Here is a 27869-nt window from a genome sequence, read left to right as displayed (position 1 = left end):
AAAAAGTATTAACTTAGATATCAAGACAAAAAATGGTTATAACACTAAATTGTTACATATTGGGCCTGAAAACCCATTGCAGGATTTAGCCCAATACCCGATTCACTTTTTTTCTTCTTCTTCTTCTTTCTCACTGTAAGCTCTCAGCTATGGCTCCTCTCAAAATTCTCCTCTGTGGTGATGTACTCGGCCGTCTCAATCAGCTATTCAAACGCGTTTCTTCGGTTCGTCTTCTTCTCTATTTTCATATATATTATGTATGTATTCATAAAATAGATAGATTACAGAGGCGGATGCACAGTATTGGTACCGAGTTCATTTGAATCCAATAATTTTGATACGTAGAAGTAATTTATGTGTAAAATCCACGAAAAATGCTGCAAATAGAACACATAAATTTGAAAATACTATGGAGTAATGCTAAACACCTTTAAGATTATCCATAAAGTTTAAATTATGCTCTAGACAGTTTGCTGATTTTAAGTTCTGGATTTGGTGTAGTGTAAATATGAATTACTTAGTTTAGAGCCGAGATATGTTGTGATTACTTAGTTTAGAGCTGAGTTTGTGGAGGTTGTGTGCTTTCAGGTTAGAGCTAGAAGGTTAGTAGATAGTGTTGATACTTAGAAGCTATTGGAAAATGTCAATTCTAGTATACTTAGTTTCAGTTTATTATAGTTTGTACATTGTGTATATATATGGAACTTAGCATATTGTAAGTACACATGGGTCTTTACAGATGAAATGAAAGGTTCTTTGTCTCTCTCCATTCCACTGACTCCATGACAAGATATCTCGATTTCTCATTTGAATCTGAAGTGTAACAGATAGTAGTGTGTTTTTTCGCAATCCATCCATCCATCCATCCTATTAGTTGTAGTTTCTTGCTCTTCTATGGATAAGAGGTGGGGAAGACACAAAGTAGGCTAGAAGGTTAGTAGATAGTAGTGTGTTGTCAAGCTATATGTCCATCTTAGAAGTCGTAGTTTCTTGCCCTTGGATAGATAGGAGGTCGTGGAGAACACAAGTGAGATATAGTAGTGTGTTGTCAAGCTAGCCGTCCATCTTAGTAGTCGTAGCTTCTTGCCTTTTGATAGATAGAAGGTCATGGAGGAACAAATTAGGCTAGAAGGTTAATATATAGAAGTGCGTTGGCTCGCTATCTGTCCATCCTAGTAGTCGTAGTTTCTAGCCCTTCGATTCCTGATGCTTTCTGTTCTTTTTTTTGTGTATATTGATGACCATATTATTTTGTCGTAGTAACTGCTCAGTATGCTTTGTTATGCTTTCACTTACATTACTTCTCTTTGGATTGCTTGGGACTGTTCATTTCTCGAGTCGAGGGTCTATCAGAACCAACCTCTCTACTTCTGAGGTAGGGGTAAGGTCTACATGCATTCTACCCTCCCCAGACTCCACCTTGTGGGACCACATTGGGTATGTTGTTGTTGTTGTCATTTAGAGCTGAACTTGAACTCTTTCAGGTGAACAAGGCAGCTGGTCCATTTGATGCTCTTCTTTGCGTAGGCCAATTTTTTCCTGATTCGGTTGAGGGGATTGATGAATTCAATGGCTACATTGAGGGGCGTTCCAAGATTCCGATACCGACCTATTTCATTGGTGATTATGGTGCAGGGTCCCCAAAAATATTGTCAGAAGCATTGAAGGACCCGAGTAACAAAGGGTTTAAGATGGAGGGTTTAAGAGTCTGTGACAATTTATACTGGTTGAAAGGAAGTGGGAAGTTTAGCCTTAATGGTAAGCACTAACCAGCACCTTGTTTTTCTTTTTATTCCAATTTGCTTAATGAAAGTGAAAGACTTAGTGTACGGACTGAACAGGCTGTTTAGAAGTTTGTGTCTGCATCCACTTCTTTTTCTTCATAATTGTGGTGTCCTGGCTAGGTTGAGCTCTCTCGCGGAAAAAACACTCCCATTTTCCCCTAGAATTTGAACCCGAGACCTCATGGTTCAGCCTACTTTGTTAACCACTAGGCCACACCCTATGTTGTTGTCTGCATCTACTCTACTAGGGGTGGTGTGTGTATGTATATTACATATTTTTGTATAGTTGGAAATGTCTATTGACTGAACAAGTATGCACACCTCTACTATTTCACCTGGTGCCTGCTCCTGCCACTAACGCAATTTCACATAGCTTTACCCAAGGCTTAGACCGGTGGAATGAAATCACCTTGCTCTTGTTTCTTCTGGGATATAAACCCTGGTCTCCATATGGTCTTTTCCGGCTTCATTATAGTTAAGCCTCATCTATACATGCTTAAAAGATGTATGTTACAGAAAATTTGTATTTGTTGCTACAAGAGAATGGTGGCTTGTACACACACGCACCCACATATTTAATTCGTCTTGGTGGATAGGGATAGATAGGGGAGCATTTGGATAATATTTAAAGTTGTTGGGCAAAGCAGATGGGTGCACCTTTTACAAAATGACTTTGTTAAATGCAGTTTATCGTTTCCTTGTTCAAACTTGTACTGTTTGGTCTAGCAGTTCACACATGTAGCAAGAATGAATTCTTGGCACAGATATATTGAAAGCTGTTAAGTCTTTAAAACTATCAGCTAAAATTCTCTATAGTAATTGGTAAAAAAAGGGTTGTATTGTCTCCTACCTCTCTGTGGTATTGAACAAAAGCCTATGTCATTGCTTACAGAAGCCAAATGGACTATATGTTGCTAAATTATTAATCCAATGTTGTATTGAATTATAGATAGTAGACAGTTGCACCATTTCCAAGTTATACATTGTGAGATGCTGATGTCTATGATTTGAAAAATGGAACTTTTCATGAGAGTATCTAAGCACCGTGCAATTTTACATATCCAACAGAAAATAAAATGTGAGCACATCCAAACATCACACAATGTATCTTAATTTCGTGGAGTTGTGTACCTTTTTTGCTTAATTGGCTAGTTTGTTTCAATTCATTCGGGATTGAGGCGCAGTTGGTTGTCCAATTGATGTTATTGGTTATTATTTTCGTATTCAATGTTATATTGTAATAACTGCACCCAGTTCACGATAACCCTGGGGTTTACCCTAATTTTGGAAGGTTCATCCTATTGATTGGTTAGTTTGCTTTGTGAGAATAGAATCTCACCAAACAGGGTGTGTCTAAGCTCATGTTTTTGGAATGGTGAGACTGAAAGAGATTTGGATTTCATATTATGTCTCCGCATCGAATTACAGTTTTCTTATATGGAGTTGCATGACTCAACAATAATATTTTTTGTTGGATATGATAGCTGATATACTGTACTCATGTTTAGGGTTATCTGTGGCATACTTATCTGGTAGGCGAACTCCATGTGGAACTCAATTCGGAACATATAGTCAAGATGATGTTGATGCTTTGAGGGCTTTAGCAGAGGATCCAGTAACAGTAGACATCTTTCTTACATATCCTTTGGTTTAATATTGATCTTCGTCATTTTCTTCACCCCCCTATTGCAAGTACTCTACACAATCTCTTTGATTTCCTTAATAAAAAAACACTAATGAGTGGCCCAGTGGAGTAACAAATGGAACGACATCAAAAGCTCCTGTAGAAATTTCTGATTCATCTGGGAGTGATCCCACAGTGTCAGAGTTGGTAACTGAGATTAAGCCTCGGTGAGTGATCATATTTTTCAAAACGCAGTTCACTTGTTGAGTTGGTGTCATGACTCATGGGCAACCAAGTCCTTTGCTCTTGAACTTCATTTGAACATACCTTCTCGACCTTCGGAGAAGAAAATTTGAACTCAAAATTTGGAGCCAACTATGTGGAATTTTTCACTTTAATTTTGTACTACAAAATTATTGTTTGTACATCTATATGCTTCCACTCGACGTCTTTATATTCAGCTTATTTTTCTTATTTATTAATAGTGCAAGCTTCATCACACCTCGATTGGACTGCAGACTGCCATTTCATAGTTAATTTGAGCTGATATGTGCCACTGATCTTCTTTATCTGGTGGTTGAACTGGTAATCTTTTACAAGAGTTCCATTTCGCAGTGGAAATGTTTGTCTTTGATATACTTAGGCTTCACCTAAAATAAAATTAAGCAGTAGGAATTTGCATTTAGCACCGCTTACTGGATGTCAATCTGAAAAATTAAGTAAAATTTCAATAAATATATTCTTGCCTTTCAGAGAATCCACAATGTTCTGTTCATGTGAAGGAAGTATCTGTTCAAATGGCTATTTTGTAATCCTGCTATTTTAAAAGAAATGCTATTGAAATCAGGAACTTTCTGTTGCTTTCTAGTTCATTTTTCATTTTAACGAACCAGAACTGAAATTGTACTTTGTTGCCCAATAAATCCACAGATATGAATTTTTCCCCAGCTGAATTTGTTTTACTGGTAGGTATCATGTTGCAGGAACTGTGGGTGTATACTTTGATCGTGAACCATATGCTAACGTTGATGCTCTACACGCAACTCGCTTTTTGGGCTTAGCTCCTGTTGGAAACAGAGATAAACAGGTACTACAGCCGACATTTGAGTTAAATTTCCTGCAAGTATTTGTAAAAGTAGCATCTTAAGCAGTTCTATCACAAATCGAGAATGTTTAATCAAACATTATTCACTTTCTCTAATTTCGGTGGCTGTCGCACTTTAATCCACACTTTCTCCTCACCACCCTCCCCTCCCACACCACCACCACCAAAAAAATATGCCCCATAGTTATGGTTGAACATGAAACTTGTTAATAATAATTATATATACTCAAAATGCCATAGAAACTCTTAAATCTATTCATTTTTGTAATGAAATTCTGATCTAGCTTTCAATTATTGAAACACCATTATAAATATAAAGTGAATTTGAGTGAAGCTAGAAATTTCCTGAACTGCACACTTCTTTTAAATGGCATACAAGTTTATAACTGAAATGAAAGACTTCTCTGCTGAAAAATGCAGAACTTATCTTCTTAGCTAAGTCTGCATCTATTTCCCGGTCTCTAAATGACAACTTCTCTCCACGTGATTTTATGTCTACCTCAGCCCTTTATATAATTTTGAATCCGCATTTTATGAATGAGTTCTTTGCAGAAATTCATTCATGCGATATCCCCCACTCCAGCATCAACAATGTCGAAAACTGAGCTTAGTGCAAAGCCACCAAACGCTACTTCATGTCCATATATAAATGCTGACAAAGCAGCCCAACCCGATGGAGCCACTAAGAGGCCCGGTGATGGTACTTCTGAGTCACAGTATTGGAGGTATGATGTATCCAAGAAAAAGCAGAAACATGGAGATGGTGGTGGTGACAGACTCTGCTTTAAATTTGCCTCTTCTGGCTCTTGTCCAAGAGGAAACCAGTGCCATTTTAGACATGATGAAGAGGCTTCAGAACAATACTCAAGAGGTGTGTGTTTTGACTTTCTCAACAAGGGAAAATGTGAAAAAGGTCCTGATTGCAACTTCAAGCACAGCTTGCAGGAAGAAGGTGACAGATCAGCATCTGGGGCAGCAAGCTCTAATAGGTTAATATTTATCGAACTACTTGATTTTTCTTGATGACGTTGCAGTATCAATGTCTACTGGCTTGTGGGCCTTCATTAGTGCTCCCTTGCTTTTGTAGTAAGTTTTGTGGTAACTTTAACTGTTTTTCAGGTCAAGAGAATGCTGGTTTTGTTTGTCAAGCCCGAATGTTGAGTCACATCTCATCACTAGTGTCGGAGAATATTACTACTGTGCACTTGCTAAAGGACCTTTAACACCTGATCATGTGCTGATTATGCCTATTGAACACACACCCAATACGTTATCTCTGCCACTGGAATGTGAAAAGGAACTGGAACGACTTCAAAGCAGCCTCAAAGCTTACTTCAAAAAGCAAGGGAAGGAAGCAGTTTTTTTTGAGTTCGTATTCAAGCGAGGAAGTCATGCCAATCTCCAGGTATGGAAAAATTGACATTCATGTATTGCTATGAATGTTTTCCTATACTATACATATTATTTTAAAAAAGGGAAGAACAAAAGGGTATGTCTCTACCACCATTCTGTCCTTAAAAATTGGCTTGTAAACATACCTTAATTTACATGTTTTGTACTTGTGGAAAAAGGTTTTATGTAGCAGCTCCCACATGTATTGTTCTATTTGTGATCTCTAGCCTTAGAAACTCTTAATAAGCACAAAGCATCCTGACTACTGGGAATGATTAGAAAACCTTCCATAAAGAGCCATTATTTGATTGTTTTTTTTCAGTATCCATATCTTCGTGAAAGAGTTGTCTGTGTTCATCACTTACAGTGAGGCATACCCCATGAAGCACAAACATTTGGCTAACAGGATTTATATTGAAATTACGAGTGAGAGATCAAATCAAAGAAATATGTAAGAATAAAATACTTACTGGGGAAAAAAATGTTCAGTTTGTAGAAACTTGTTTAAACTTCAGTATGGTTTACCTAAACTGTGGTTGAGAAGAGAGATTCAAACAGGGATCAAACATGATTGGCACTCGTCATGCAGGGCTTACAATAAAGACATCCAAAAGGCAGAGCCTTAATTGCACTTTTTAGAAGTTAATATTTGATTGTACACCTTGGATCAAACTGCAGCTGCCTCACCTTAATAGATCAATCTCCTTTTGTAACATTAATAATATTATGCACAATTGTGTAATTGTCTCATGTCACAGTTCTTTATTCCATTAACTTTTCTTCTTTATTATTGCTTATTTACCAATATCTTAACCTCCACTCCTTGTGTCTATTGTAGGTTGTTCCTATTCCCTCGTCCAGGGCATCTGCGGTTCGAGATATTTTTAACTTGGCTGCTGACAAATTGGGATTTAAGCTTTCTATGGTTAAAGGTATGTTCACTTTATTGTATGAAGCCGTGGAGTCCTGAATCCCTGCCACATACCCCAACCAGATAATAGAAAGAAAAATGGTATAGGTAGAAAAAATAATGTGGAAAAAACAGCTCAGTTGTTATTCATGCCTCAGCTTTAGCTACTTGTCCTTATCCTTTGATTCCTGGTAATGTATACGGACTGAGATGAGTAGTTTCTTCAAATGTCCTTACGAGCATAGCACCTGCATCAAGTGTACCCTAGGAAGGTTTTTATTTCCACCACTGTCTTAATACCGAAACCAAGAAAAAGAAGAAAAAGAGACTACAAAACTGAATATCAATTTCTTGAGAAGCTTTGGATGTGAACAATTTCTTTTGATAAGTTACCATATTTATATATGCCCAGCACATTTGGGTACATACTCCTATATTATATAGACCTATGTTGCAAGTTCTACTCAACCGATAATTCTAACCATTGTTATACACTAGCAGTACAGATGCTAAATTATAAACCTCTGATTTCCTCATTCAATTATTTTCTTGTTTAGTCTCTGCTAATTGGAAATGTGGGTAAGCATGGTTGTGGGGAAAACGTCATGGATTTGTATATACTCCATTGGTGCTTTCATTGTTTTGTCTTTTAACTATCACAGATTGGCTTGCGTGAGAGCAATTCAGTCTAAGAGCTGACATGTTGGTGCTTTCTTTTTACTGCAGAAGGAAGACAAGCGTTGCGGACACAGTTCGACAGAAGTTGCAGCTTATTTTATGTTGAAGTTCCTGGAGGTGATATTTTGTCACATGTTATTGAGGAGAATGAAAAATTCCCTGCTCAATTTGGTCGTGAGGTAAGATGCGTCCACCTTTATCTAGTAATGTATCATTTATAGCTAAAAATTCGACAGGTGATAAACGCTTAGTTTGCATCCTTTTTTTTTATGTAAAATATGTCTTAACAGCTATACTTCCGCTTAAGTAACAGACGTAACATTCCATGAACGTCCCACAGGTTTTAGCAGGCTTGTTGAATATAGCAGATAGAGCTGATTGGCGAAATTGTAAGGTTGGTAAAGAAGAAGAAACTAAAATGGCTGAGAGATTCAAGAATGGATTTCAAGAATATGATCCAAATCAATAGGATAGCCGAGAAATATGCAACACTATATATCGAGTTCTTTCTCTCGTGTTCTTCATTTCATGCAACTTCAACATTTCCTTGAGGTTCTCTTTGCTCCCGGCTTCAATCTAACTGCAAGTATCTGCAAATTCTTTACATGCACGTATTCGTGTTATGCTTGAACAGTCACTATATGATTTTCTGAAAACATTGTTGTCGTTTAACAGGACGCTGTTGTAACCGCCTAACCGGGCAGCAACAACATTGCTGCAATTTCCATGTATGTAACCCCCTGTCCAGTTAGGCTATTGAGGTAGTTGTTCATGTATGAGCTTGTGAGTTTGTTTCAACTATTTGAGATAATGTAATACACAATAGTGACAGCTTCTTCTTTTTTTCCTGAAGCAATTGTAACTTTATTGTCCACTGAATTGTTTTTTGTTTGTTAAAAATATTTGGATCCTTTATGAATTACAACTGTGAGTCTATTATATTATGTTCCAAACTTTAAAGAGTTATTTTGCTAAAGATTATCAATGTTTGTCTTCAAAACTCTTTTTTTCATGGTTGCTATCAATTTCTTCTAACACTTTTTTTTGTTTTTCATTCAGTGTCTGATACTCACATTAGATTTGATATGACTATTACAAATTTGTACTGCGTGAGGCTACATTCAGGGATAAATTCTTTCTACTAAAGATTTTTTCATATCGGAATTTGAATTCGAGATCTTTGATTAAGAATTTACAATAAAACTCTCTTGATATAAATTTGTTTTTTAGATACATATTTTTTATACAAAAACTATTGCACTTAATTTACTTTTCATTTTCGAAATTCAAGACTGTACTTCAGTTAACGTACAATAGAATTGAAACACACTATTATAATTAACGTACAATAGAATTGGAGCATGCTATTATACAACAATTATGCCGGTTCTTACCAAAATAATTAAAAAACAAGAAATCATCTAATCTGACTCATGAAAAATCAATTTTTATAAATGAATATATTATCTATTAAAAAATAATATCAAAATAAATAATATGAATATCCATATTATTAATATTTATTTATTTTTTACATAAATTTTTTTTAAGAATCTAAACTTATTTTGAATTTTAGCTTGTGTTTAGTCGTAAATATGGGTAATCAAATATATTATTTTTGTTTAACTCGTTTTCGATCCGTCACACTTTTGACCCGACCCGACCCACCATTTACCACTCCTTCTTTACTTGACTACTTGAAAAACAGATTCACAGCCGTAGTATAGGCTTTCAACACTTCGAGTCTACGCGAGATCATCTGATATTCTCTCAAATTTATTGAAGAAATGGTATTCAATTTCATCTCATTTTGTTGTTAATCTTATAGTTTTTGGTGATTTTTTTTGAAAATTTTGATGTGATTTTGTTGTATTTTTTTTGGAATTTTTCTTGTGAAAGGCTCAATCAGCAAAACCGATCTCGAGTCCAGTACCTGATGCGTGGTACCCAACCCTAGCAGTGTTCATGCTTGCAATTGGTCTTGTTGTAACTGCTTCATTTTTCATGTAAGTCCTCGATCTGATCTTTTTCAAGCTCATAAAATGGTGGATTTTATTTATATTTTTGCAATTTTTTCATGCATTGAAAAGATGTGTTATTTATTAATGTTGCTCGTAAAATGGTGGATTTTGATATTTTTGTAATTTTTTTCATGCTTATTGATCAATGTTGGAATGAAAATGACATGAATTAGAGTGATTTTGAGGGTTTTTTGCAGTGGATCTAATTAGATTAAGGGTGTATTTGGCAGAGAAGAGGGGTTGCAACAGTAAGGTTGCGTGAAAATCGGGTGTTTTTGGTATGAATTTCCAATTATTTCATGTTTGGTTGGTCAAAGTATTATCGGAAATATTTTCTCTAGAAAAACAAGTTGTTCAACAATATGGAAAATTGCTTTCCTAATAGAAGTACGGAAAAGAAGTTTCTAGGTGATGTTTCGAGTTCATTGCCTCCTCTTCCTACTGTCATAGCTTTTTGCTAGATTGCATACAAATATTTGCTTATGCTACGTGTATACAGTTCTGAGATTTTCCTCGCTATTACTGAAGGAGAGTATCTGAGTCATCGTTGATTGATATTTGATGGTATCAGCATCTCTGCGAAAGGGTGCTTTGTCAGTTTGTTGAAATGCAGTTGATTTTTTTTAATGAAATAGACTGTTGAAGATCTAGTTGCGTTTTGTGAGTAAGGAATCTAAGTAACATATAATTGTTAATTTGATTATCTAATATGAAGTACATGTTTCTTTTGTTGAAGAGAACTTTCTTGGGCTTTAGGTGTGCTTGTTTACTGTTGTAGCTGTTTTTGTTAATGATGAAAATTTGAGAACAGTTTAATAGGATAATAAATCTTAGGGGATGTTATCATTCTCTATGTTGCTTGGGCTCTTCAGAAATGTCAATAGGTGCATGTCGGATTAGCCAAAAGTAGTGTATTTTTGGAGAATCCGACACGGATGTGGTATCGAAAGTGAAGAGTACACGCAACTTAGATCATTCCTACTCCATACCCCTGGCATGTAGACATTATTCATTTTATGTGAATCACAACTAATGTTTTATAGCATCTTTGGTTGTTGGAATTAAACTTGAAGGTTTGGGCCATTAACTTTTGGTCAATTTTATTTCGTGTTTAAAAATGCCACATGCTTGTATTAGATAAACTGTCTAACCAGGCAGAGTGAGATATTTTTCCTTCCTTCTCGAGGCGGAAGGATGTAGGGAATAAGTATGGATAGATTAAGCAACCTGATGGATTTATTTTCCCTTTTCCTCTGAAAAACTTTAAGCCCTTACCTTTTCCTTTTTGAGAGAAATCATGGAACTTGTTCCAAGGTACAATTAGAGCTATCCACTTGTATTTAATGTGAAGCTTTAAGATGAAAAGTTCAAGTCACAATTACGGCTTAAGGGCTTGTAGGCTGTAGCTAACGTAGTCTTAATTGTCTGTCTTCCTCCATATGATTTCAAAATTCTTTGGCTTTGACGCTGCCTACCTTGTTAATCACTCTTCAGAAGTCTATAAATTTACAATCAAAAAAGAAAACAGCGAGAAGTCTATATGACTTTAGAGTTGCTACTCTTAGATATGACCTATAGGAAAAAGTGGTAAAAGAAATCTTTTTTCTATTACCTTAGAGCAAACTAGCAAGGTTAAGAGCTTGCCCTCGGGCAGTTTAGATATTTGAGAGACATCACTTTCAGGAAAATCTGTTCTGTGACATACTTGTTGAAGAGTACAAAGTCTACATAGTGAATATGGATATCCAACTTTGCTGAGATATAATTCATGAATCATGGCAATTCTCCAAAATTATTAAATTATAATACTTCAACGAATAAAAAATATTCTCGGATTACTCATTAGACTATAACTTTACAATGTTAAAGAATAATAGTTTGCTGCATTTTTCTTTTTTTGCGGGTTCTAACTTCTACAAGTGCTGTTGTCTTTTCTTCTTCTAACAAAACCTATGAATATGTGACAGCTATGAAGCTACTGCTCCGAGGAAATACCGTAGTCTTGCAAAGGAGCTTGTAACAGGGACAGTAGCGTCTGTTTTCTTGGTACGTACACTAAAATGATTTGATCTGTTGTTTTTGCTAGTTCCTTGTGCTGACTCCTCACCCCGCATCTCATGCAGGGTTTTGGATCCTTGTTTTTGCTACTTGCTTCCGGCGTATATGTTTGATCCATCTATGATCCATCTACATGGATAGAGATATGAAGTTTTTTACTAATGTTTCTTCATGAACGGTTTTGAGTACTGCTGTGATTTTATATGACTTATCGTTGAAGACCGTATCTATAGAACTGATTATTATCACCTAGTCTAGTCTGAGAATTTATCACTTAATGGCAAGCATTGGAGAACTAGTTGAAAATTTTCTGAGGTACAAGAAAATACTTCTTATGATCAATTACTTTATAGAACAAAAATGAGTGTATCCCTTTGTTATGTTTTTTCTTGAGCCACGGGTTTATTGGAAACAACCTCTTTACCTCTCGAGGCAAGGGTAAGGATCCCTTTGCTTGGGTTTACCAACAAAAAAAACTATACAGTCGAAGTCTGTCTATAATGACGTTGTTTGTCTGTATATTTTTTTGGTTGCTACAGCGAAATGTTGTTACAGAGAGCATAGAATATAACATAATCTGTAAAATTAATTTCTAGATACATTTAAATCGGTTATAATAAGATGTTATAGAGATGTCTGACCATAGATATAGTAATAAAATGATGCTACGTTTCTACTGCATGATGCAAATCATGCAAGTAGTACACATATTAAAACTTTATACAAGTGACTGTTATTATTGTCTTATTTTGTACCTTCATTCTGTGACAAAGGAGACACAGAATAATTTAAAAAGTTAAGTAATTAGTTTTGTTTCTTTTCAAAAGTTGAATTGAACTTGTGGAATTACACGAGATAAGTCTAAAGTTTGAAACTCTTTGTCAACTAAAGCAGGATGTTTGTCTTTTAGATCGAGCTCGTCAAATCAGACTTGCCTAGTACACGTTATCTCTCCTGTATAGTTTACGAGCTATTGCATAGGAGCAAAGGTTTTCCCTTGTGCCCACCATAGTACCAGTTATCTCTATTATGTGGTTTGCGAGCTATTGCATAGGACTTAGGAGCAAAGGTACCTAAAGATAGCGACGACGAGTTTTCCTTGAAAAACAATATTACATTGTATATATTGTTGTATATGTGTATTACACTCTCTTTGGCATCAAGTGTTGAAGGGGGTGAATGATACGTTACAACTTACAATAAAACTAGGGAGTGATAGGATCCCAGCATAGTTAAAAGAGCGTAATAAAAGGAAATGAGCTATTTGGGGAATTCTTTTAGATATTTTCCCAAATATATACTTTTAAAAAAACTTCCAACTATATCCTCATGTTCATTTGTCAATAATAGTTAAGAAAGCAAGAACCATCAAATTATAAAAAAGATAAATCTTTAATCCTCCTACTAATCAACAAATTGAAAACAAAACTAAATGAAAAGCTTCTTTAATTTCCTTTTTACTCTTTCAAATCCCCATCATACAGAGAGAGTATAACAAACACACAATTCCAAAATATGAAAAACAATAACAATAACAAACTTTTTTCAGACATCAACACATTGAAAATACTCAAGAAGCCTATTAGCTTCTCTAATACCAGTAAGATAAGCACCATGTGTTGTTGAATAGTAATTTCTACTTGTTGCTTCACCTGCAAATAAAACTTGAAGTCGAGGACTTCTCTTCGAATTTTTATCATCACTGATCTCTTTAGGCAATGGTTCAGCCATAGCATCCAAATCATCCCCACTTGATCCAACAGCTATATGAGTATATGATCCCAAAAACAATGGATCAGTACCCCATTTGCACTTCAAAACTTTACTAAACTTGATGGAGTTCTTGAAATGCTTTGTGTTTGATAGAAACTCTGACATTGTTATCGAGACCCCCTCGATGATCTCATCATCATCAAGAGTCTCAACCTTCAAAGCTTCTTCACCTGCAAACCATGATCCCACAACTCTTGACTCTGGGTAAACTGGATGTGTAAGTGTAGTCCTCCTTATCCACAAAGGGATTTTCGGATTCTTCAGCTTCGCGTTTGACTGATGAAAAACCATCATCATGTTAGGGAAATTTATCCCATCATGATGAGTTGGGCTAAGTTGCAAGAACACCTTATCAACAACACCAAAACCAAGCCTTGAAATAGCTTCAGTCTTGAACTTAGGAAGTGGAGGACTAAAAAGACTCGAGTCCTCGCGAATTCCTTGTTTTAGAACTCCTAATGAGACTGTAACAATGACATGATCAGCATACATAACTGATCCATCACTAAAATGCAACTTCACTGGCTTATTACCATCACTAGTTTCCAATTGCCATTCAATTTTCGAGACTTTTCGACCTAATTGGATCAAACCAGGTGGTAAAACAGAAGCCAAAGATTCAACAATAGATGAATACCCTTTGGCTATAGTTATTTCATCTCCAGGAAAATTACAATACTCACTTTCTCCATTGAAATCTAAAGTACCTAAATCACCAGCTGATGAATAATGCCTATGTATATTCTCAAACATAGCAAAAATACCTTCTTCAAGTGCTTTTCTACTCCAATTTTCAAAAACTTCAACATTTTCTCCATCTTTCTCAATACCACCACTATCAAGATTGAAGCTTTCTACATTTTCTTGATCTTTCTCAACACCACCATCGTCAAGATTGAAGCTTTCTACATTTTCTTGATCTTTCTCAACACCACCATCGTCAAGATTGAATCTTTCTACATTTTCTTGATCTTTTTCAATACCACCATTGTCAAGATTGAAGCTTTCTACATTTTCTTGATCTTTTTCAATACCATCGTCAAGATTGAAGCTTTTAACTTTTTCTTGATCATATTCAATACCACCATCGTCAAGATAGAAGCTTTTAACTTTTTCTTGATCTTTCTCAACACCACTATCGTCAAGATTTAAGCTTTCTACATTTTCTTGATCTTTTTCAATACCAACATGTTCAAGATTGAAGCTTTCTACATTTTCTTGATCTTTTTCAATACCAACATGTTCAAGATTGAAGCTTTCAACTTTTTCTTGATCATTTTCAACACCACCACTTTTAAGATTGAAGCTTTCAACATTTTCTTGTTCTTTTTCAATGCCACCATCCTCAAGATTAAAGCCTTCTACATTTTCTTGATCATTTTCAAGATTGAGACTTTCAACTTTTCCTTGATCTTTCTTTAAACCCCAGTAAAACTCTAGCCCTTTTCTAAGATAAGAACCCATACTAATCTTATCAACGCGACCATTCTCTTCAAGATTCAAGCTTTCAACAATCTTTCTACCAACCCCACCATCAAAATCTCCTTCACCAGACGAAAACTCCAACAGATTATTGAAAAAATTCGATATCGAGTTAACAAAGGATGAATGTACCTCATGTCCATCTTCTGTTATAGTCAATTTTTTATCAACTTTACCTCCCATACTATCCCATGGCTTATCAGTTTCAAATCCATTAAATTCTTGAGCAATTTTGTATATTGGATTGCCTTCAATTCCATGTATCCAAGTTGCACCCATTTCAACTCTATCACCACAAAATTCAGTAGTGAAAATTCTTCCACCAATTCTGTTTCCACCTTCTACAACACAAACCTCAAATAGTTCATTTGAGTTTTGTGTTGTGTAGAGCTTTTTAGCTGCTGTTAGACCAGCTATTCCTGCCCCAATTATAACAATTTTGGGCTTTTCAGACACCATTTTAGAGGCAAACTTAGACAAATCTTTTATCGATAACCTCAGATCAATCGATCGCAAAATAATGAAATATTGTGAACACAAAGATTGTGAGTATTGAAACTACTTGAGCAACAAGCAAATATATATATAGAAGTGTAATCGTAGTATTTTTTTACATAATTTTTACTTTTAGTCCCTCGGTTATTGGTAAATTCTTATTTTGATTCTTATAATGGTAATTAAATGATATAATTTTTTGAATATTCAAGAGTAAATGTATCAAAAGTGTATATTTCAATTAAATGACTATTAAAAATTGGAGTAGATTGAAATAATCTATAAATGTGATTTGCTAACCATAATTATGGGGTAATTAAGTTGTTGGATTATTAGTTTTCAAATTTGGCAAAAGAATTATTGAAATATCTCCAAAGGTTAATTAAAATATTTATTTTTGATAATATATTAATTAGAAACATCTTTGGTAAAATAATAATTGAAATACCTCCAGAGTAAAATTAAAATCTTGTTTAAATAATTTAAGTAATAATTTATTTTACATCTTTGGTAAGAAAATGATAAGTTTCTTTATCTTCATAGTAATACAATTTCATTTATTTATTTATTTTGGTCTAAGATAGTAATATAATTTATTTTGGTTAAGATACTAATATAACTAATTACTAAGTAATTATTTTTTGTTTTCATATCAATTTAATGATGAAAGTATTTTTTCAAAAGTCAAATACATAATACTACTTTTGGTCCATTATTCATTAATAATAACAATAATTATACCTCTGCATTTAAAATCCTAAAAGCAAAACATTTAACTTGAAGCATTTAAATTTACTATAATTAAATGATTTAAGTGATTTAACTTGGTGAGAATTCATGTACATCATTAATCATAGTAAGTGTTAAAAAGTTGATGTACAAATATGTGTTATGCTTCTATTGGCTTGGTGTAACGTGATTAAGTCTCGTTTATCATTTTACGTACTTCCGATTAAAGCTATTATTAATTAGTCGTTAGTTTTATTTTTTTTTTATAACTACGTACTTTCGATCAAAGCTATTGTTAATTAGTCGTTACTTTTATTATTCTTTTATAATCATGATGTCAATCAATTTATGTACACCTCAATTAATTCCACGAAAAATCTGTTATATAAAATAATTTTCATGGAGTTGTAATTGCTATATTGGCTTTCAACTTCAAATGAAACAAATCTATAATAGAATTCAAATCATTAATGTAAACCAAATTATACAAGGCTCTAACAAAAAATAAAATGTTATAGTTTAGATTATATTTTTTTATTTTTGGTTCTCGATTCTTGTGTTCGGTACCTGCTTTGAAGCCCTAACAAAGTGAAATTGGATCCGCAATGGAAAATCTCACTTTCAGGGTTGAACACTTCAACTAAAAGAGACTCTAAACTCAAAACTCGAATCTGAAATATCTGGTTAATGAAAAATTGACTTCCTTGATATAACTTTGTATTAATATTTCACGTACACAAATTTAAATAAATGTATATAGTTACATAAAATTTATTTGTATTCTAATAGTATTTGGAAGCTGTACAATCTTCTTCAATCTCATAATCCAAATAACAGAAAATTCTGTATAAACTTTATAAACCAAAGTTTTACAAAGAATCAAAGAAAATTCTCTGTAAATTTATATACTCCTTTTAATCAAATATTTCTTTTTCTTCTAATGTTTTATTCAGCTGCAATTTGCAAACTGTAGCCTCCATTGTTAGCTTCCTGTATGTATTTTTCGGCGCGAATTCAAGCACCATATTTACTGAACAAGTTTTACTGTCACAGTAGAAAACAATGGTAACAGAAATTTATGATTTAGACGCGACGTGATATACATAATCTTGAATCAGGACCAGTGTTGTCAAAGGCGCTTTACCTTTTCGAGTTCTTTATCTTGATCTCCTGACTAGAGAAATTCCTGTTGGATTACCTCCCCATTCTTCGAATACTACTAACAAGTTTCCACTTGGTTTCAGCCACGATCGTGGAACATGGTACCTGAAATTTACAAGTTCACGAAGTATCTTAATGCAAGTTGAAGGTAAAAAAAGTATCACATTTCTTCAAACATGTTGTGTTTTGTTCATCTGTATGATCCTATGGAACAACAACAACATACTCAGTGTATTCCCGCAGAATGAGGTCTGGGGAAGGTAGAGTGTATACAGACTGTACTTCTACCTCGTGTGATCCTATGGAACATAAGGGATAAAGCATGTTCCTATAACTCCGTTGAAGGTTGATGGGAATATGCTTACCATCTCTGAGAAGGTTGTCCGCAGTTAGTCTGGCACTTCTTCTCGTTGAACGTTCCAGCATAACTGCATTTGCTGCAGTCGCCTTGTGCTATGTATCCAGGCCAATGGCGACCTACGCCTTCACCATTTATCCATATCTGACCTTTTCCCATACTTGCCATGTCTAAAGCTAGTGGATCATTTCCTCCAGGCGCGTTAAATGTAGCCTGGAAAACGTATGTTAGTCTATTAACTATGTGTTACAACATGTTATTCAACATCATATGATCGATAAACACATGTTGATATGTAGTTTGTTGACGTTAATACCAGTAGGAATTTACCTTGTACCAAGTCAGGGGCTGCTTTTGAGCCACTAGTGAACCTCGAACCCATTCAACAGAAGAACTCCCACTTAAGGAGTGAAGACTTAACGATTCGCCTTTCAGACCAACCTATGAACAAGCAAATTATAGACTTATTCAGGTATCAACAACAACATATGCAGTGTAATCCCACAGGTAAGGTCTTGGGAGGTAGAGAGGTTGTTTTGGATAGACCCTCGGCTCAAGGAAAAGCATATCAAAGTTATACGAAGATCAGGCTTTAGGGAGAGAAGAGAAGCAATTAGTTCGTTAACATACCTTGTAAGACCATTTCTGTTTCGCCAAGTTTCTTGACCCTTCATTGAGACCGCTCAACGTGACTGGACCTAGAACTCCTGCATTCCATGTATCATAATGCACGCCAACGTTCTGAAATGTAGTTAAAACCATAGGTTATATTTTTTTAAAAGGTTTAGTTATCGGTGCTAATAAAGGATCGGAGAAACAGGAAATAGAAAACTAACCGGGAGACCAACGGAAACACTGAGCAGAGAAATCTTGTTAATACCAGCTCTTAGCTTCACGTTGCCACTGTATGTAAGTTTTGGATTATCCAATGTCCCATAAACAGTTCCTAGAACAATTCAAGGGCAAAGAGATATTAGGAAAACAGGAATAGACGTCAAAAGATGTACTCTGTCCGTTTCAATTTGTTTGTTTACTATCCTTTCTAGTCCATTCCAAAAAGAATGTCTCTTTTTTTTTTTTAAGGCAACTCTTTGTTCTAACTTTCCACGTGAAACGTTTAAGGCCACAAGATTCAAAACTTTACTTTCTTAAATTTCGTGTCAAGTCAGACAAATTGGAACTGAGGGATTAGTCTGTTAGGGAAAAGCATTTGCCATAATCCCAAAAGAGTGTTGTTTCCGCTACCTGATAGTTTGCCATTGACGAAAACATGCAAGACATGACCAGCGGACATAACAGTGAGATAAGGATCCTTTCCGTTCTTTAGAAATCCTTCATTAGATGCTATATTTACACTGGAAAAAGTAACAAAAAAAGTCATTACGATATTAGATATAGATATGTGTGAGTGAAGACGAAACTAAATATAATCATTCGAAAAAAGTAGGAAAATGGAAGTTACTCACTTTGTCATGTACCACAGATAGTCTGATGAATCTCTTGTGACGTTTTTCTGTTCCCATAGTCCGTTAGCTGAAAGTGTATCGCTGTCATCAGCAGTAGGCGTTTCTTCATTGTATGACTGCCAAGACAATCCACCACCTGCAGGCGTCATCTTTATGCTCGAGCTTTGAGAGTTAACCTGCAGCATTACACAAACACACATTAAAACTTCTGGCCCAAATGCTTATACAGTCAAACCTCTCTATAACTGCATCATTACAACATCATTTGTTTCAGTACTTTCGGGCTGCTATAGTGAAATGTTGTAATAGAAAACATATAATATAGCATTAACATAAAAGATCGGTTCCACAAATGACATCGACTATGACAGAGAAATGTTGCTAGAGAGAATGACTGTTATAGAGAGGACTGACTCTATTTATTTACTTGAACTATACCTGTGCAGTGTTGTAAACGGCAGTTTTGCAGTCGGGAAGAATGCTGATGGACCATGGAGGCAGATTGTATGGCCTATTCTGAAAGGTGACTTTAACTGAATATCTAGAGTCATAGTTGGATAAAAAAGCAGCACAAGCTCCAGATTTTGATCTATAAACATGAGCCTATATTGGTCAAAAAAATGTAAACAGCGTTAGAAGAAAAATCACGACAATTACAACAACATATCGAGTGTAGTCTCACATAGTGGGATCTGGAGAGGATAGAGTGTACATAAACCTTTCCCCTACCTTAAAGGTAGAGAGGCTGCTTCCAATAGACCCTCGACTCAAGGGAAAAAAAAACAGACTAACCTCTTGATTACTTCCAAGACTAGTCACCGCAGCATATGATGAAACTAAAGCCGGTTCAGATAGCTTGATAGCTTTATGTAAGTCTCTCAAGTGCCCGTACTTTGGTTCATTCAGCAACCCTTTTACACCATAACGCAAATCATCAAGACAAGCATGAATAATTTTTAGGAAAGTTTTCCATTATTTCCGTTCTGTGTTATGCAGATGTGGAGATACAAGAAGAATTCTAGTTCTTGTTTCGTACCATACTCATCGAGAGGAGCATCATAATCGTAGCTAGTTGCAATGAAAAGCCCTGATGATGTCCGGCCAAAATTTGTTCCTCCATGATACTGAAGCAACCACAGTATCATCAATACAATAAATAGCCATGTTTAACGAGAAAAACTTGAACACGAAATCAGATGTTCTAACTTACCATGTAGTAATTGAAGAATGAACCATTGTTCTGAACAAATCTTGCAACTGAAAATGCAATGTCTTCAGCTGGTCTTTGAGGAATTGGACCACCAAATTTTGTATACCTGAGCATAGTAGAGAGTAAATCATTAACGAACATTCGACTAAATACAGTAGTTGAATGAACAAAACCAACTCAGAAGAACATAAACTGCATTAGAATCATGTAATTCGCGTTCTTGATACTTACCAGCCAGTCCATACTTCTGTCCACATTTTCGGTTTGTAAGGCTTATTAGGACGGAACCCTTCGCAGTAGAAGCCATTACAAGTATCAATCTGTAGCACAATCAAGAGAATATGAGATGTCTAAAATGAATCTTGAAACAAGTCCTAAATCAAATTGCTTACCACAGGATCAGGAGCATCCTCTTGCTTACACATGATCCATGGGACACCAGTTTTCAAACCTACAGCCATTTGAGCTGCCCATTTTGTATAAGCTTTACCAGGAGCACCAATTTCCCATTCTACTGGTCCATACTCATTTTCTATCTGCAACATGTATAGTTTTCGAAGTTTAATTAACATAATACAACAACAACATCATAGCCAGTTTAACTCCACAAGTAGGGTGTACGTAGTCGTACCCCGACCTTGTGAAGGTAAAGAGGTTGTTTCCGATAGACCCCTCGCTCAAATAAATCACATAGAAAATGATGGAGAAAAAAACAGTAGAAACCACAAATAGTTTGATAAACAAAGCAAAGACACAACGAAGAGTACGATAGTAGGAGAATTGCTAATAATACTACTGATAAGGATTACTAAACAACGTTCGACTACCTTAATCAAGAATTAGTGAACAAAACAACAATTAATTAAGAGGAGAAAAAAGAGCAGTAGCAACCACAAATAGTAGGGGAATTACTAATAATACTACTGATAAGGAAAACTAAACAACATCCGACTACCTTAATCACGAATTAGGGAACTAAACAACGTTCAAGGAAGAGAAAAGAACAGTAGCAACCACAAATAAGTATGATAAACGAAACAAAAAAACTAAACAACGCTCGACTCCCTTAATCAAGAATTAGGGGACAAAACTGAGACAAAAAATTCCAAATTCATTTCTATAAATAGTGTAAAGACAAGGCATGAACATAATGCAAACCTGGGCCATTATTATTGGTCCTCCTTGAGATTCAAACAAATTTTCTGACTTCATCATGTTGACTATTTTCTGAACAAATCCTTGCATAGCCACCTTTTATTATAGTCAACCAGAAACATGACAGTTCAGACTCAATATTAATAAAAAAATTAAGTGGTTTTCTCTAATAATTCAATAAACGAGATAATCACACATTTCAACAGCGATACTAGGTAAAACTCTGACCCCGCCACTCAAAATACATAAAACATGTCCACATGTTTCGGTTATAAAAAGAATTAACCCACACATGAAGAGTTGTTGTGACATGATATAATTAAGTATATTAACTTAAAACGTATAGTCACTTTAGATGAGGTTGTCGTACATTTGAATATGATATCATAACAAAAAAGTAGTCAGAAATAAGAATTAACCCCACACGTGAAGAGTCGTTGTTACATAATACTATAACAAACAAGTGTACTTTCTCACATATTTCAATATGATATAGCTCATAAAAAAAGAATTAAACATGCATGCAAAGCGAGACGTTGTGCTCTTTCTAACAACTCAAACTTTAAGACGAATGGGAAGTTACAAAAAAAACAAACCTTAAAAGGCTGATTGTTTGTTCTAAATTCCATACCAGGCACATATTTTAGCCAAACAGGGAATCCCCTGCATACAAATAACATAAAAACAGAGTATAAAACAGGGGAAGCTACAAAAAAAAAACTTTACTCCTTTTGTTTTAATTTATTCGTCTTATTTTTCGTTTAAAAAAGAATCTCTTTAATTCCAACTTTCTGCATGTTTAACACAACAAGATTAAAGAACATTTTGATATATTCTGCGTATCTTTAGTTTAAAATGATAAAATTCAAAAAAAAAAGTCATTTCTTGAACTCCGTGTATCTTTAATCAGACAAATAAATTGAAACGGAGGAGGAAGTAACATACCCAAAGTTCCATTCAGCACAGACGTAAGGGCCAATACGTAAATTGACATAAAGTCCTGCTCTTTGTACCATTTTGATGAATCTAACAAGATCATATCTTCCTTCAAAATTATACTGAAAATTCAAAAAAAAATATGAAAAAATTTTAATTCATTTTTTTCTTTTTCTGGATATTAAATTGCAGAATCATGATATAAATTCAAGAAAAAAAAATAAGAAAAAAAAGACATTACTTTTCCAGGAGAAGGCTCATGTCCATTCCAGAAAACATAAGTTTCAATAACATCTAAGCCTCCATCTTTAGCCTTTTGTATAAGATCAGGCCACATCTAAAATCACCAATAGAAAAAAAAAATGACAATATTTCAGAGTTTCAAAAAAAGTAGAGCATAAAAATGTAAAGTTGAGATTTTTACAACCAAAAATTAAAGAACAATATAAACAATAACAACAAAAACATACGCACCGTGTAATTTCATAAGTGGAGTTTAGGAAATGTGGCGTGTAAATAAGTGAAGATAGAGAGGATAACTTCGATAGACCCTCGACTCAACTAACAGAAACAACAACAATAATAATAATGTCATATTCAGTATAATTTCATAAGCGGGGCCTTCTTACCTTTTGTTTCCTACATACCTTTGGCTCAAGTAACGTCAAACAACAATAATAACATACTCAGTATAATCGCATATGTTTATAAGAAAGGGGTAAAGAAAAGATTTTTAGAAACAAAAACATTAAATGTAACAGAAAAACAAGACTGACCCATTTCACAGAATCCATAAGAAGTGTAAAGTTCATATTTTTAGAACCAAAAATCATAACTAAACAAGTATTACAGAAAAACAAGATATACCCATTTCACAGAATCCATAAAAATGTATAAAGAAAAGATTTTTAGAACTTAAGAAATTACAGAAAAACAAAACAGACCCTTTTGACAGAAGCCATGAAAAAGCATAAAGTTTACATTTTTAGAACCAAAATGCTTTAAAAAAAACAAGAATTACACAAAAACAAGATACTCCCATTTCTAAGAATCCATTAAAATGTATAAAGAAAAGATTTTTAGAACTTCAAAAATTACAGAAAAACAAAACAGACCCTTTTGACAGAAGCCATAAAAAAGCATAAAGTTCACATTTTTACAACCAAAATGCTTAAAAAAAACAAGAATTACAGAAAAACAAAGCACACCCATTTCACATAATCCATAACAAAGTGTAAAGAAATGATCTTTACAACCAAAAACAAGAAAATAATGAAATAATACAAATTTTTTTTGTATATAATTTACCTGTGGAGTGCTTCTTGGATAATGAATTGAACCAGAAATAAGAATTTTTCTTTTCCCATTTATGATTATAGCTCTGTCATCATAAGAAACACTAGCTTTCACTGAAGAAAAAAAATCCAATAAACAAATAACTAATAACAACACCAACAACAACACATTAGTCCTTAGCATTTTTTCCACATTCAAAAAAAAATGATTTTTTTTTATTTTAGAAAAAAAAATTTGAAACTTTTTTTCTGTCTCTTCTCTATTGATTCTTTTGAGAAAAATGAAATGTGTAAAGATATTTATACAAATTTTTTTCACTCTGTGTGTTTTTTTGTGTGTTTTTGGTTGCAACTGCTATTCTTATTTTATTTTATATATATAAACAAAAACAAAAAAAGTAGGAGAAGAAATTGCCCAATCCCTTAAATGGGGCCCAAAATTTGACTCAGCACTTTAGATTATCCAATTTATAGATTTAATTTTATTTAATGTTTTAATTTCTTGTTTGAGTTAATTTTGGAAGTGAAATAATGTGTCATTGTTATATATGTAGATAGTAATACTTGGACTGATTTTACTGAATTTATTATATTTAAAAAATTTATATATAAATTAAAAGGAAAAAGGACAAATGTACCTCGAACTATCGTAAATGGTATGCAGATATCCTTCGTCATACTTTTGTGATATTCACTCCTGCCGTCCAAAAACTAGAGTGTATATTCCATTCACTCTAACGGAAGACTAAATAGGGACACGTGGCATAATCTTATCCGTCGATAAATATTGGATCGGTAGATAAGAATATGACATGTGTATGTTTGTTAGTATAAAGGATATAAATGTCGGATAGATAGATAAGATTATGAAACGTGTATGTCCGTTAGTATATAGGGCATATATGCTCTAATTCTTGAACGACAGGGACACCAATATCCCAAAAGTATGAGGGAGGATATTTACATATCATTCACGATAATTTAGAGATATATTTATCATTCTTTCCTAAATTAAATTCAAAATAGAATTACTAATACATATATTATTATATATCTTAAAATTTAGAATTAATAAAGTTTAAATTACTTTATCTATGAATAGGAAAATACTTCACTTATGATAAGGGATTGCACTTTTTTGGGTGGGAATAACATACTTTGGTTATCTTTGTAAGCAAAAATGAAAATACTTTTTTCTCAATAAAGAAAGGAAAAGTTATATATAGTTTTAAAAAAGATAATAATATAATTGTTTTTTGTTTCTCTAAGAAAAAAAAAGAAAACAATTACTATAATTAAGGACAAGTATTAGATGGAGGGTCACTATGACAAAAACAATTATTATTGTTTCTTCTTCTTCTTTTGTAATTATTTAATTAAAGAAAATAAACAAAATTGTTGTGATGTTGGACATACTCCAAATATAATAATAACAACATATTTAATTTAATTTTATAAATGAAGTTCGAAAATGATAGATGCACATTTTTTGACGCTTTAAAATATGGATATTTAAATTGCTTGAATTATATAATGATCGAACGCCAAATAAAAAATCAACATCGAAAATAACATCAAAGGGTTCAACTTATATATTCCTTCTTTTCTCTTTTACTATAATTTTATATATTAAAAATATATATTTTTCTTGACTAGTCATTTAATCAACTTAAGAGAGAGACATTTGTTTTTTTTTTTAAAAAAAAAACATTATAGCCTTATTATTATTTAATTATTGAAGATTAATAGATAAAATTTAAATTTTAAGCGATCTAGATTAATATAAATATTTACGTAGCTTAGTTTTAATCACACATTTAATATAACATTTGAATTTCATATGTACATCTTCCAAAACTACGAATACTGAGTTTGATCACGATTAATCAGTTTTATATTTTCGCGCTTGTAATATATTTAATAAATTATTTTTTACTGTTTAAAATTAAAATTAAAGTATATATTACATGATAACAATTAAGTGCTAAATAAATATATAAAAAAATATATCCTTTATATTTATTAATTTAATGTAAATATCGAGCAAGAATAAAATTATCTTTTTTGGTCCATTCTTCATGAAACAAAAAGCAAAAGAATAACTAACCATTATGGTCCCTTTTCTGAATCCTTAAGAATGTAATACTTACAAGGGAGGAAGATATCATTTTAATTTACACATGAAGCCACCACACTAGTAAGAGTGTGGTATCTTCACATCAAAATCAAATATTTTTGAGTTTAAATTTTAAAAAGATTTTTTTTAAAAAAAAAAGTTCTAATAAAGAAAGTTTTCATCTTTAATTAAATTTTACACAACTATAATTTATTTTTTTAAAAAAAAACAACCTTTATTCAATGGATCACTAGAAAGTTATTTTCAGTTTGAATTTTTGTTGCGTAGAAACAATTATTAAAGGATCATGAAAATATATATTAAAAAATTATTAAATATATATAAAAATATTAAATTGTAAACTAAATAATTTAGAAGAGTTAAAATATAATATATATTAGAAAGAAAATAAAATAAAATTAAGAATATATGAAGAAGACAACTCCAACAAGTAACTAAGTAATGGTCTTCTTGTCAACAGTATGAGTTGTTATTCAAAACAAATCCATCAACAATATCCAGCTTATTAATTTTTGGTTGAAACTATACCTACCATATTTTTCACCAAAAAAATAAAATAATAGATTAAAAATAAATTAATAAGAAATTCTGTATTCATTTTTTTTTATTTTAAAAAGAAAGAGAGTAAAATCATAAGCGAAAGTAAATAGAAAGAAAAACACCATTGATAAAATATAATTAGCGACAGATAAATTTTTTAATCACACAATAAATTCATCGTTGATCTTATTTAACGATGAATTATTATAAAATTTTATTAGTGACGATTAATTATTATTTTTTTATTGTAGTGAATAAGAGAAAAGAACAAAAAAAGCACCTTTTTTTTATTTTATTTTATTTTCTAATTAGTCCACCATGCTTACATAGATATGTATTTTTTTTCTTTGTTTTTAGTTGAACTACATTACGTACTTTCTAACTAATAATAATAATAATACTTAGTGTTGAAGTTGTCAAAAAAGTCAACAAACACTAAGAAAGAACTTACTAAATTAGACGATTAATGATTTGGTTGAAAATAATTAGTTAACTTCACGATATATCAGTAATAGGGATGACAATAGGGCAAGACAATGACGAGTGATAGAATAGGATAGACAAATAGTTTTTCACATGAATAAATACAATCTCATTTTAAAACGTAAGATTCTTTAGAAAATATTTTTTAAATTTTTTTATATATAATTTGGTTCAATTGTTCTGAGAAATATTTCTAAAATAAAAAAAAAATTAATGAAAGTAAGAAAATATATTATCAACACTAGAAAAGAAATGAGAAAAATATTTTCTATCGTACGAAACAAAACACTTATCTTATACACATAAACACATGTTGTGAAAACTATATATTTCTTTTGTCTTTGTAAAAAAGTCTTTTAAAATATTATTGAAACGTTATCTGATTTTTTTTGTTTGACAAAAAATTATTGTGTTTTATTTTTTATATTTTTTAATGATTCAATCAAAATAGCTTTAAAATATTTTTCAATAAAAAAATTGAATACAAAATTTTTTAGTAGGGGTCATAGAATACATCATAATTTTCAAACCCCAGACAAGGACTTTTCTTGCATTATTTTCAACAAGATATTAATTTATTCTTTAATTAATCTATATTATTATACAAAAAATAATTAAAAATACACATTGGCCAATGTGAAATGCTTAATAAATATATAGGTGTCAATATCTCTAGCTACTTGCTTTCACTTGACAAATATTAAATTTTGACGTGAAAAAAAATTCTTATCCTCCTGCAAGAAATAATAATTGGATCACGAAATATAATTTAATTTAGAGCAATAAACACATATATAATAATTAAACATGTTTTTTTTTTGTCAATATAGATTTCTTGTAGCTTGGTATATGTTACGTATACTTATTTCTCAATCAAATAATACTCTGAACATAAAATTATGAATTTTTATGTTGAATCACAGATAACGTTTCAAAAGTATGAATGAATTAACTATATACGGAGAAACTTGTTATGACGCTATAAATGTATATATCATTCATGTAAATTCGTATAATAAAACCAAGACAATGATATATATATATATATATATATATATATATATATATATATATATA

The 27869-nt window shown here is 32.8% G+C and overlaps 4 protein-coding genes across 5 annotated transcripts; 2 read left to right on the top strand and 2 right to left on the bottom strand.

The window, feature by feature from the left end:
• Nucleotides 1–97: 97 nt before the first annotated feature.
• On the top strand, nt 98–8432 carry LOC107007718 (zinc finger CCCH domain-containing protein 64). 2 transcript variants are annotated; one of them, XR_001455163.2, is made up of 11 exons: nt 98–224; nt 1485–1758; nt 3293–3422; nt 3519–3635; nt 4378–4495; nt 5066–5502; nt 5633–5918; nt 6744–6837; nt 7542–7672; nt 7834–8045; nt 8169–8432. XR_001455163.2 is itself a non-coding variant. In XM_015206447.2 (10 exons), exons 1-10 carry the CDS (start codon nt 150–152, stop codon nt 7960–7962), a joined length of 1791 nt encoding a protein of 596 aa, XP_015061933.1. In that variant the 5' UTR covers nt 98–149; the 3' UTR covers nt 7963–8432. The 2 variants fall into 2 exon arrangements, 1 of the variants encoding a protein (XP_015061933.1); XM_015206447.2 differs by having other exon boundaries at nt 7834–8432.
• Nucleotides 8433–9156: 724 nt separating this feature from the next.
• On the top strand, nt 9157–11952 carry LOC107005608 (transmembrane protein 258). The gene is made up of 4 exons (XM_015204250.2): nt 9157–9283; nt 9393–9499; nt 11482–11560; nt 11638–11952. The coding sequence occupies exons 1-4, from the start codon at nt 9281–9283 to the stop codon at nt 11683–11685; spliced, it is 237 nt and encodes a 78-aa protein (XP_015059736.1). The 5' UTR covers nt 9157–9280; the 3' UTR covers nt 11686–11952.
• Nucleotides 11953–12670: 718 nt separating this feature from the next.
• Nucleotides 12671–15413, bottom strand: LOC107006997 (probable polyamine oxidase 5). Its single transcript, XM_027913864.1, has one exon. It carries the CDS (start codon nt 15284–15286, stop codon nt 13118–13120), a length of 2169 nt encoding a protein of 722 aa, XP_027769665.1. The 5' UTR covers nt 15287–15413; the 3' UTR covers nt 12671–13117.
• Nucleotides 15414–16735: 1322 nt separating this feature from the next.
• On the bottom strand, nt 16736–23961 carry LOC107007486 (beta-galactosidase). Its single transcript, XM_015206123.2, has 19 exons — nt 23646–23961; nt 22579–22674; nt 22347–22459; nt 21998–22064; nt 21405–21497; nt 20639–20782; nt 20478–20566; nt 20247–20352; nt 20073–20160; nt 19829–19947; nt 19475–19639; nt 19037–19212; nt 18816–18925; nt 18407–18516; nt 18201–18311; nt 17901–18011; nt 17578–17783; nt 17196–17317; nt 16736–17095 (listed from the first exon to the last, which is right to left on the bottom strand). The coding sequence occupies exons 1-18, from the start codon at nt 23814–23816 to the stop codon at nt 17209–17211; spliced, it is 2184 nt and encodes a 727-aa protein (XP_015061609.1). The 5' UTR covers nt 23817–23961; the 3' UTR covers nt 16736–17095; nt 17196–17208.
• Between the last annotated feature and the right edge of the window lie 3908 nt (nt 23962–27869).

This window comes from Solanum pennellii, chromosome 12 (genome assembly GCF_001406875.1).
Source record: "Solanum pennellii chromosome 12, SPENNV200".
Lineage (NCBI taxonomy): Eukaryota > Viridiplantae > Streptophyta > Magnoliopsida > Solanales > Solanaceae > Solanum > Solanum pennellii.
This window is presented reverse-complemented; position numbering and strand designations above follow the sequence as displayed.